The 12,685-nt window shown below is 35.2% G+C and overlaps 1 protein-coding gene across 5 annotated transcripts in view; it reads left to right on the plus strand.

The window, feature by feature from the left end:
• The window catches only part of CEP128 (centrosomal protein 128), a 133,568-nt gene that overhangs the window by 107,533 nt on the left and 13,350 nt on the right, over window positions 1–12,685 (plus strand). For all 5 annotated transcript variants that reach the window (XM_065063757.1, XM_065063756.1, XM_065063758.1 and 2 more), the window contains 3 exons: window positions 1,916–1,993; window positions 3,705–3,818; window positions 7,696–7,804. In XM_065063757.1, coding sequence (XP_064919829.1) covers window positions 1,916–1,993; window positions 3,705–3,818; window positions 7,696–7,804 — 301 coding nt within the window. The remainder of the gene's footprint in view (window positions 1–1,915; window positions 1,994–3,704; window positions 3,819–7,695; window positions 7,805–12,685) is intronic.

Here is a 12,685-nt window from a genome sequence, read left to right on the forward strand (position 1 = left end):
GCGTGTACTTAACCTAGCAAGTGGTTGGTTCAAAGCAAAACATGATGGCTTCACATGTATTATGTTATTGTAATTTGCAATATTGCTTATAAATTACAGGCACAATGGCTTGTTTAGTTCATTGTGCAGGTAACTTTTTGTCTATATAATTAATAGCAGCATGTAGGAAAAAGGATTTGTGGATGCTAGACAGTCATGGTAGCAGTATAAATAGTAATTTTAACAATGCTGCTCTTAATGTATGATCATATGTAAATATGTAATATTTCTATGTTCCTTTATATATATGCATACAACATATGTTGCTTATAATGCTATTTAATTTATTAGTGAATTATTAATATACCTATTACGATATATAACATCCATTGTATTTGTAATGTGATTATTAACAGAATATTAATAAAAGAATATTGTTACCTAAGCTGCCTGCTCCTCACATGAGTGTTCATTTCATTGCTATTCCTCCTTTTTCAGTTTTTTAGTAATTTTTTAAGTGATTGATTTTTAACTAAAGAAGTATTCTTATGAGCTACATTCTTAAAGAAACACTTTCTTCTCTAGAGGATTAACTTACCTGGATATACACTTTTTTGTAACAATGAAGACCGTAGACAGTTCCTTCAGAATTAATCATTGGTTGGGTATTTTTGTTGTGTGCTACTACTACTGGTGTTTTGTGGTTTATTTACCCAGCGTAGAATGCTATTACAGTTTTGAATCATTGGGTTGCTTTTGAAGGTTGTCAGGGAGCGTTACATGGTACGAAACACAGCTTTTTGGAGTAGACTGCACTTGTACTGAGGTTCCCACTGATTTTTCTTATCCTGGTATGACTGAAGGTTTTAGTCTCTTCAGGTTTTAAGTCTGGGATTTAAATGGGATGTTTTTCATGTTGGTCAGATTGAGACTTTCCAAGACTGGTAACAGAGCTTTTGTAGTTAAGGGCAAGTTAATTCACTTTGCACAGACTTTACAGCATAACGATATTTGACACCAGGATTGTTGAATTTTATTGATTGCCAAGGCAGTAGTATGGTTAATGAAGCCTATTACTGGCAGGTTGCATACCACATTAATGGAACCTTATCCAAAGAAGTGTGATTTATAGAATTGTGGAGGCAATACCAACTGTTGTTCAGAAAGTACAAACAGTACTGTTTCTGCTTGCTCTTCAGCAAATAATAGGAGGGCAGCCTTTGTGAAGCTCCAGAGATTCTGGCTTATGGGGCAACACTACTTGTTATGCATGACCAACTAACTTCACCTGTGCACAAAACCCAAAACGTGATACTCATTTTCTTCAGTTCTTTGCATCATGCTATAAATTGGATTTTTTTTTTTTCTCCGTGGTGTGGAGGTGAGATCTTGTTGTTGAGTCCAATTCTAACTCTCTAGAGTGGTAATTCATCTTTCAGCAATACATACCGTATGTCTAAACCAAAAATACAAAATTTGATTGTTCTATATTTAGCTAAGTGCTAACTGCCTGTATTTGTACTTGGAGAAAAAACCAAAACAAAACACAACACAACAGATTTCTGTTTTGTATTTAACTGCAAAGATGTAAACATTGTGAGTATAGACTTGTACTTTTGTTAAATGTACTTTACTCCCTGAAGTGCAATAAAAGAAATTTTCATTCTGAAGGATACATAAACTCCAAATTTGTAAATAAGTATTGTTCTGCTCAATAAACTGGCAACTATCCATGGAGATTCAAGTTAAGGAAACTGCTCTGTGCTTTATTTTGCCCTTTTTCCTTAACAGCCTGTTTAGTGTTGACCTGTTTAATTTACAGACACATATATACCTATGAACTTGTTTCCATATATCCATATATGTAATAGATTTTTAATGTTTGTGATGGCTGGAAGAATTGATTAATTTTTGTGTTTTATCTTCTGTTCTTTAGAGTACTCGAGTAGCTTTGGACCATCTGGAGTCTGTTCCTGAGAAACTGAGCCTGTTAGAAGATTTTAAGGATATTGGGGTGAGAAAGAATTTATTTGACTCTTTCAGTAAAGAATTTATTTGACTCTTTGGTTAATTAATGTATGGATAAATTGGTTAATAAGATATTTAAAATAATATATGTACATATAATGTAGAGAAAAACATACTGAAATTTTTTTCATGTTTATACAGATTTTTTTTAATTTATTGATTTATCCCTAATAAGTAGCACTGCTGAGGTGCTCCATAATGTAAGAAAACATTGATAACTGGGCATAATAGATCAAGTCCTGTTTACTGCTTCAGAATATTTGTATTGAGTGGCAAATTCTGTTATTGCTTGTTAAAAATGAAAATTTTGTAATGAAATAAATTATGCAGTTATTTCAATATTTAAAGTAATGACTGGAAATGGGTGACCTTTACAGATTGTTGTTGTTTTGACATAATGCAAATAATTGCCACTTATTTTCCCAGTATCACTGTAAAATCAAGATGTGTTTGTTTGAACATAATGGGACATATTGACAGTAGTGATGGAGTACTGTCAAGAGTGATAAGCGTCAAATTAGATCTTAAGTGGCTATGTGGCTGAACCACATGGTAAATTGGTATTAAATCAAAGATCAACAAATGCATAATGTTGTGCATTTTATTTGCTATGTAGAATTACTCATACTGAGATAGTGATAAAAAATGCTTGTTTGGAACATTTTTTATTTTAAGTGTTCTTGCACGAGGTCATGTGTTAAAAATTGTACACTATTTTATTGCTATCATCCACAGAGGTAGGAACACAAGTGCTGATTGAAATGTTTGGGGGTTTTTAAGGAAAATATTGCTGAAATGTGTAGTCTTAATTTCGCATTCCAAGTATCTCCAGAAGAGCTTTTTACTTTCAGAGAAGTTGACATTTGCCTTCTGTTTCCAATGGTTTCACACTGCTAAAGAAAAAATTCTGTTCTCAGCTAGGCAAAGCAGAAGCTCAAATGTGGGGATTCTTCAGTCTCCTTCACACTTGCACTCTCTTGCTTAACATTACTACAAAATGACATTGTAATTTTCTGGTTTGCTGTAGTTATCACTTAGCCAGCATTCCTGAGATTGGAGCCCAAATCGTTTGGTTTAATTTGAGCTCTGTCCTTCTCCCTGATGAAGTTAAGTTTTTTAAAGCCTGTTTTCTTAAGATAAGTCTCTGCCAACAACTGTGTATTGTTTAATTTATAATTTTTCCATTTATTATTCAAGAGAGCTAATCTTTTTACCTTACCTGTAAGAATGATGCCAGTTCGGAGTTTCATTAATTCTTCTATTTGAAAATAATACACTTCTTTTTTTTGTACAATAGCATATTTTACTCTGAAGTGGTAGGCACGAATGAAGTATTTCAAGGCCATCCGTTGCTTTCCACTGCTAGTCCTTCCCTCAGTGTTTTCATAAGGAGAGAGAAAGAAAGAAAAAGTAAATATTTGGTAACACCTCAACAGTTGTGTGGTAGTTGTACAAGAAGTCATTCACCAATTAAGGATGAGGCTGTTCACATTTTAACCTATTTTCGTCTTAATGTTACTTTTCTGTACAGAATGTTATGCTTTTGTGTGGCCCCTGCACTTCAACCTCTGAAAGTTAGTAATCAATTCACTCTTACTGTATTGAAAATCCTTCCTGATACATGTGTTTATCCAGCCAACATTTATTAACAGCTTTTCACATTTCAGAATAATTTAGATCTTTAAATGCATTTCTAGGAGTCCCATTGCCGAAGGGAGATGATTGAGGAAAGGTATGCAAAGTATAAAGAAATAGTGAGTTCTCTAAAGCAACAACTGGAAGATTCAAAACAGAGAGCCCCAAAATTTAGGGTATGTGTGAGTATTCCACTTCTGTTTCTCTATTACTTTTAATCAGCAATGTAAGCTTATTTGGTGTATATTAACTCCCAGTACGAACACAGACTGCAATCACACAGGAATGTTTCTGTTTTAGGTAGCTGCCATGACAGATATAAAACTTGATGACAGAAATGTTGCCTTCATTGTAAAATGCCATGGGTATTTTCAAAAAAATCTTTAAAATGTTGCAGAAAAATGTCTTACTGTATCTTGCTACTCTCAAGTGCTTACCTGCTTTGTCAAATTGCTGTCTGCAGCAATTTTTTGACTGATTTGTTCAATTTTCCTTTGTCCTTTCATGGAAAAGATAAATATAGAACCTGTTTCCTCCATTAAGGGATGATTAATTTGTAGATCATGCATAGTGATTTTTCAGTAGTTGATCTTTACATCTTTACAAAAGATACACTTCATACATAAACGAGATCCAGGCACACAGAGGGGAAGTAATTTGCTAAAGGTCTCTCAGGGCTAAGCATGATTTCCTGACTCCCTGCAATACAAATCCAGGGCTCTTGTTTAGAAACATTTGCCTGTAATGATTTCACCTTTCCAGCTGTTAACACACTTTCTTTCTCTTCATATTGGCTTGTTCATTGTCATATCACTTCTCACTGTGTGACAGAATGGTAGCAGCTTCCTTTAGCAGAACCACAATTTCTTATGGATGCTGTTGAAATAAGTGATCAGCACTGAAGAGCCATGCTAGTGTTTCTGGTGCTTAGCACAATCAAATCAAGATTCACTTGCAATAAATCTTACCAGTGTGTCTAAGCAGTCAAGCTCAAAATCTAGGATCACTCACTATATATCAAAATACTTTAAGCTGTTTGTGTTCCCCACCTCCTCCATAGCAGTCTTCCTTCTGTAAAATGAGGACATACTTACCAGTAAGTCTTTTTAAAAATGGAAAAGGTAAAATAAATACAGATTTTTTTATCTTAGTAAGTTGCTGTTATAAGAAGGTATTAAGCTACTTGAAAAAGCCATGTTGCTCTTCTGTAAGAAAGAATTGAAAGGAAGAAACAGGTCAGATTCACTTTCGGTCTGTTGGTAATGATAATCTTCAATTTCTTTAATTTCTGTTGCCTTCACATAAGAGTTACTAATTCAGTAGCCATCAAAATTTGGAACACATTGAAAAGCTAAGTGGAATGCAATCAGCTGACAGTAGAGTATAATATTGTACTCAGCTGACTGAGCTTACTGAGCTTGCATGATTTGAACTGTCTATTCAGAATCCAGTATAAAGCTGATTCTAGCTCTATTTTCCTCTTTCTTTAGACAACAGGGAACATTTAATGGCTTCCATTTAGTCAAGCCTAATTGGGTTTTTGCATGACACACCGTACTGTCTGCTGTCACGGCTGTTACAAATAGAACAGAATGTTCAAAAGCAAGTAACAGGCAGTTGCTAATCTGATTTCAGTGATCAGGCTAGCTTAGTCTAAAAAACCCCTTTTTAATGCTCTCCTTTCTTACTCTCTCTTGGAACTAACTCAAATGATCTGTTTTGTTTTTCTTTTATTTAACTGTTTCTCAATCAGAGTCTCTAAAATTGATTGGTTGAAAGAGCAAAGAGCGTAGGCTTGAGGATATCAAAGTTAATTCTTTCTAATAGCTATGTCTCATGCTCTGAACACAATATGATATTACTGCAATACAAAGTAGACAGGTATTTGGTAGATGATAAGAAAATGCATGTTTAAAAAAAACGGGAGTTCTTGTATAATTTTTACATTGACAATTTGAGATAAAACGACTTGTGTAATTAATCTTTCTCTTCTGATATGATTTGCTTTCCAGCCTTTTTTGTACTATACTTCTTTAAACATTATCTAATCCTGTGCCCTAGTCTCTTTTCATTTTAAGAAGCAAAAATGAAACTAAAGTCAAATGTTCCTCTAAAAGCAGTTATCTTCCTCCCTCCCTCCCTCCCTCCCTCCCTCCCTCCCTCCCTCCCTCCCTCCCTCCCTCCCTTCCTTCCTTCCTTCCTTCCTTCCTTCCTTCCTTCCTTCCTTCCTTCCTTCCTTCCTTCCTTCCTTCCTTCCTTCCTTCCTTCCTTCCTTCCTTCCTTCCTTCCTTCCTTCCTTCCTTCCTTCCTTCCTTCCTTCCTTCCTTCCTTCCTTCCTTCCTTCCTTCCTTCCTTCCTTCCTTCCTTCCTTCCTTCTTTCCTTCTTTCCTTCTTTCCTTCTTTCCTTCTTTCCTTCCTTTTCATTTGTCCCTACTCAATCTTTTGACTACTCTGTAGTCTTCTCAGATGACTGTAAAATATGTGTTGCTTAGAAGCCCAGGAAAATCAAAATTGCTATTTGTATGTACTAAAATGTAAGATTTCCAGAAATAAAGGAGGCCGGTGGCTGGCAGAATACCATCAAGTACAACAACAGTGATTTTTCTGTTAAGAAAGGGCTAAGTAATAGTAGATAAAGAAGAAACTGGGGAAAAAGAAGGTAAATATAATGTATAAAAATAAAATAAATAATAGAGAATACAAACTGAAGCAAAAACAAAGGAGAAAGTTAGAAAACAAAAGGCAAATGTGATAGGTAAATACAAATATTTTAGGACAGTTTCCCTGCCACAAACAACTGACCATCTAGTCAAGCACAGCATGCATGAGGAAAGGTATTTTATGTAAGTTAAAATTTCTGTGAAGAGAAAGCCATTGTGTATTGTAGATGCTGGTAGAAGCACCTTACTTGTGTGAAAGATCTCTTCTAAGATAAAATTTCTGGAAGCAGAATGAAAAGACAAAACCTTTTTTTATTCTTTAAAAGTTGCTATTGTGCTATGTACCCTCAAGGTATTAAGCCTCTCATCAGCACATAAGGGGATTAATATGTATAATTCCCATTAGTCTTAATAGGAGTAAATCCTTCTTCAGTGACAGGACAAAAGCTCATTCTGTCTCTAAATTAATATTGAATTTTATTTTGTTTTCTTTTAATTTTCAAATCTTAGTATCAGCATGAATTATAAATCACAAGATGTTTTAACAAAATTCCCTGAGGCTCTTTATGATAAGAGTTCAGTAGCAAAACTGAGTATTTTCATGAACTGATGCATTATCTCTTCTCATTTCAAGAAACTGAGTAATTTGGATACCAAACCAAGGTTCTTATCTTATTTTGGAAGGTATTGCTACTGGGGACTACTTGCAGCAGTGCTAATACAGATTTACAGAGATTTTTGTTTAAATGACCTTTTTGAAAATGATTTTTTTTAAAGCTTATAGACCAAATGACTTTACTCACCAAAAAGCTATACTGTATGCGTCTCACGGTAAATAGTAGCATTGTACTTCAGGCTTTATTTAATCATTTAACAGAAAATATGGAAAAGCAACTAAAAGTATTTCGATATGAGAAATCAAAGAAGTTTGAGTTTCCTCAGTGGCAGGAAAATTGATTTAATTTTTATTACTACTTACTTGTGGAACTTCAGTGAATTAATGTGGACCATTCATTGACAAGGAATTAATCATCCACTGATGTCTGTCCTGCCGCTATGCTTCTCCCTGAACCGTGGATATGATATAAACAGGAAAATAGAGCATTTTTGCAACTTTTTGTAGTGACAAAAACTTGCAGTGCTCCCAGTGCTTTTCTCAAGACAAAGCAGTTTTTTCCAAAGATTTTGTAGTGATGAAGTGGGCATGAAATTCATAAGCAAATTAATTTGAACCTAACTGCAATACTGAGAATTCTGGGAATTCAAATCAGTATTTTCCAGCATGTGTGAAATCACAGCATATACCTGTATGTTTGCTAGTGTATGTTTTTTGTTAAAGTTTACGACTTCTTGATATTAACAGAAAAAAATTATTTCTATGTGGCTGCCATAGGACGTGAAAATGGATGCTGAAATTTCTGATATAGAAGTGGCTGCTCCCTCTTCCAGCTGGCGAACTCAAAACAGCTTTTTGTCCAGCTCACTGCTCTCAGATTCAGGTTGTAAGTATTGTTTCACAGAAAAAAAATCCACAAGTAATGTATTCTCCTCTTATAAAGCTGTCTTACTTGAGAGAGTGAGATATTCTACTTTTCAACAAAAAATGCTAGACCCATCTTAAGAGTCCTCCTGTGTTTTGTAATAGCTTTAGATGCCCCTTTTTTTCTTTCTTCCTTAACTGGGAAATACAATATATTCTCTTTGTCATCCAAACGTATGCCAAAAAAAACCAGAAGGTTGCACTTGGATTCTGAATCTCTGCATGAAGAATCATACCTGTGTAAGCTGTATATCTTTTCAAGGGCCAAAGAGACACCCTCAGCTTTCATTTGTACCAATTAGTCTCATGCTTTTGTGCTAGTGGAAGCTGAATTCACTAGTTTTGCTTCTGCTTCAATAGTTGTTTCTAACTATTCTTTCTGTCTTCTAGTGCATATACAGCTTGTGGTCATGAAAAGTTGTGGGATCTCTGATACAGCTAGTAACTGCTCAGTAGGAGAGGACATATTAGATCTTTAGCTGGTACAAGCACACCTTTGCAGGAGTGTCAGAATACTTTTCTTCAGAATGGCATCACCTTCCGTTTCTTTTCAATACAGCCAGTTTGTGTGCTGGAAACCTATTCACTAAGTTGCATTCTATGTAATGGAAAGTCCAATTTCAGGCTTCATTGTACTTTCAGACCTTTGCATCTTAGAATGAGTACTGCAGTGCATTACTGCTCATCTCCAGTAAGTCCTGACTTGATCTGATGAGGTTAAGGATGATTGGTTTCTTTTCCTTTCAGAATCTGCAATTTGTGATTAGTATCTTTTTGCAGAGCGTACTGAAAAACCAATAGTGGGAACAAAGCATAAGTGTAAATGCCTCCATCTCATCTGTACTTTGGAACAGTTTGCCCTGACTCAGATGGTTTTTCCGTGTTCCCTGGCCTCATTTCCGTCGAAGCCTTGCAAGGCAAAGTACAGCCCAGCCTGGTTGGGGTACAGAAAAGAAATAACCCATACCTTGCAGGCATGTTGGACTAGTTGTATTCCAGCAATTTCTTCCAACCTCAGCAACTCTGTGATCCCACTGCAAAAACTCACTGAAATGTAAGTGTGCAGCATAAATGTTCCTAAAATATTACAATATCTTTATATTGCTTAACCTGAATGGAACTTGCTAGGACTTTAGTTACTTTAGTACTTTTAATCAATTTTAGACAGTTGTCAGAGAAATAGGATCCATTTGATCATACCATCTGTCTTTACTTTTTCCTATAATAACTTATGAACTATACAGCAAATTTCAGTTAAAACTGTCAGAATTGAGTTCTCAAAGACAAGTAAGTTATTACAGATTTCATGAAAATCAGCAGTTGCTTTAGAAGAAAGACCCAATTAGTTACCACAACAGAAGGAAAGTTCCACCATGTGCTCAAATACATCTTCTATTTGATCTGCTGGCTATATAGGCAGTACCTTGTGTATTGGCCAGCTCATATGTAGAACTTAAAAACAGCTACAGCTTTCTCAGTTCCACTTAGGGGAGGAAGATATTGCAAAATGTATGGAGAAACTGCAGGTATTGCAAGTAGGGTACACTTAGGTGGGAACGTGGTGTGGGAAGTGGCACTGTTGGCTAAGTGCAATAGGTAAGAGTAGAGATGCAGGACGCAAGTTAATGATGAAGCAGGTTTGCTCAAGGAACACATTATTGACTAAGAGGTAAAGTAAATAAATTTGATTCTTTAGTCTTTTATTCTTCCTTAAACCTCTTGGCATAGCAAAGACATTTTGCAAAGAGTATGCCCCTGCAAACACTCTTTAAGGGTTATAGGACAAAATAAAACAAGTGAAAGGAATAGACAAGAATACATCTGTGAACATTACATATATAACACAAGTAAAAACAGGCCAAGAAATTGAGTAGGCTGCGGTTTAATCTTGGAGTTTTACATAGTACAGATGCAATTTCAATATCTGCTTTCAGTTTCTGTTTTTCAGTCACCTTCTTGCCATATTTTTCTAATGTGTGGCTAAATGAGGTAATTAAGGAATAGTGATGTTAGAAAAGTAGAGTTATTTTTTTTTTTAAAGGCTGATTAGTATATGGAAAAAAGGAAATAAGGGAAAGAGCAAAGAACATTGAATTTGATGGAATAAGTACCGGTGACTTAAAAATGCTTAAAGTGATCAACCTTGCAAATGAGTGACATAATGTTGGTGGTTTGCGGTTTTGAAACTGAAGCACGGTTGTATTGCTATATGGATAAAACATGGATTATCTTTCACAGGGGCCTTCCTGACACAGGAAACTATTATTATTGGGAACAGGAAGGTTGCTTTGGGAAAAACACTGAAGTGTATGTAGTCATGTCGTTATTATTATTTTGCTTAAATATTATTATCTTTCAAGATTTAAAAGTAATCACAATTAACCACATCATTTTTTATAGCATTAGTGGGACTTAATGTTAGGGTAGGAGCCTGGTAGTAGGATTAAACCTTTGTCTTTTCTATTTCAGTAGTTTACTCTGAATAGCGGTGGTAAATATGAATCATTCTCTCATACTTCTTATGAAAAGATGCTCATATCAAACTGTATCCTCTTAAGGTTGCAGTCCTTGGTAGGCATTCTTTGCAAAGACATAAACTAAATGAGCCCTTGAAAGGGTTCTTTTCTAATATTTCTATTGTGAGGGAGGAAAGAGGAGAACAACAGGTCCAGTAGAGTTGCAGGGGATGACCTCAATACCAATCTGATGAACCAGTTCTGGATAATTATTCTCTGATTCAACAGTTTTTACCAGCACTAGGCTTTCTGGAGTTTAAAAAGTGGTGAATGAAAGACAATAGTGATTCAATGTTGATAAATATAAAATATTTGGAGTCTTCAGCATTTGATGAAGGCTGCTTTTGAAACCATGTTGAGGCATGACTGAGGGACCATTTCTTTTTTCTTGCTTAAAACTTTTAGGAAGGTATTTTCCACATTTTAAATTAAGCTGATTTTCATATTTAATATTTTCCAAATCCTAGAATTGTGCTGAGACTGTTGTTAGTTGTATTCTTTTGCACAGATGGTAAAGAGCTATTTAAAAAAATATTTTTTTAAAAGGCAAAAAGTAAGAAAACAGTGAATGCTTTTCACCTTCTCCTATTTGTTTTTAAGTGAAAGGAACCAGATACAAAAATATTCAGAGTTTTAGTTTCTTACTTGTATTCTATAAAATTCTGTTAAAACAGAGAAGTAAGCATAGAGCATTTTTTCTATCCCTGTGTTTATTTCACTCTGATAGAATGAAGATGGTGTTCTTAATTTCTCACTTTGCTGATTCTTTTCTCCTAAGAGTTAATGCTATTATATGTTCTTTATGCTTAATAAGTACGAGAGTAAGTCAGGTGCCCGTTGAAGACACCTGATGTCATTTTCAATGTCTTAGAGTATGCTTCTAGCTGACATTCTGGAAGGCAGAGGTTTCCCATAGGTCCCATCATCTTTCGCACCCCATTGTGGATGTCTCTGATACCTTATGGCACTAAAGTATTTGAATTACTTCACAGACTTTGGCTAGTGCCTGTATGTTTTACCTTCACGCTGAATCTGATCTCCACCTGTCAAATGTGTCTTTTGAAGTTGTTGCTATAGTTCTTGAGGACAGTAACAATTCTGCAGTGGTATTAACATTAAGGAGCTTTTCTTGTAATTGCCAGTGAGTGGCAAATGATAAAATTGGCTACCTCAGTCATGTTAGTCTCATAAACACCATGAACTTTTAATTCCAGTAATTATATTAATTAATTATAATTTAAGACTTTGACAGCAAAGCATAATTTGAGTTCTTTTGCTCCCAAACCTCCCGTAGCTTTTAATAAATCTACCTAAAAGTGTCATCACCTATTTTCTGTGACTAATTTGTCTCCTTACTGATTCAGAAACAGAAGAGTGAACTTTTTATTTACCTTTTGGAAGAGTTTCCAAGCCTTTGTGATTTCATGTTTCCCCACTCCATCTCTCTTAAATTCAGGAAACCTTGCAAATTATAGAGTCAGTAAGTAGTACTAGAAGATTCCTTCCCAATTTGGATCTCTTATGAGTTGTAGAGAGCACCAGGGAGGAGAGCAGACATATTTGATAGAATTTAATTTACCTGTGTGTGGGATCCTGGGATTTAAGTTTAAAACTGATTAAAGAAAGAGGGGTAAAAAGTGTAAAAAAATAAATAGGGAAACAGCAATCTGCTTCCATATATATTTAGTAAAAAGTTTCCAATGCGGCAGGCAGTTAAAAGGAAAAGTAATTAACATGAACATTCAGTTTTATGTCTAATCTTCACGTTTCTGGTATAATTTCTACAGTTATAACAGCTTTTCCATTACAAACTACTTTAAAGATCCTGTGGGAATGAGCTTTTATTTCTATACCCATTTTCTTAGAAAGGAAGAGGTTTAACTGAGAAAATAATTTATACAAGGAAGCATTCATTAGACATGGTTTGCAGTCTGTATTATTATCAGACCAAAACGGCTGGTTTAAGAAGTCACCACCAGCTGTTATCTAAAGAATAATCTCCAGAAATTGTTTTCATGGCCATTTTATTTTTCTTGGATTTTATATTAGAAAGGTCCCTAGAGTTACACAAGTTTTGCATTAGCTTTGTGAATTGAGTCCTGCCTTTCCCTTTGTACAGTTCATCACTGCAAGGTTTTAATCTGGATGTTTTCCCAGAAGCCACATGGCTTTCAGGCTTTCTGTTATTGTTGAGAATTTATGTCCCAGGGCTTCATAAGCTGTGACTTGACGGAAAAGACAATAGCCACCATTTTTCCCAACTTCTGTAGCTGGGACCGCAGTCTTCTGTGACCCTTTTGCTCTGGTGCTCCACAACTCTCATGTGT

Source organism: Columba livia, chromosome 5 (assembly GCF_036013475.1).
Source record: "Columba livia isolate bColLiv1 breed racing homer chromosome 5, bColLiv1.pat.W.v2, whole genome shotgun sequence".
Classification (NCBI taxonomy): Eukaryota; Metazoa; Chordata; class Aves; order Columbiformes; family Columbidae; genus Columba; species Columba livia.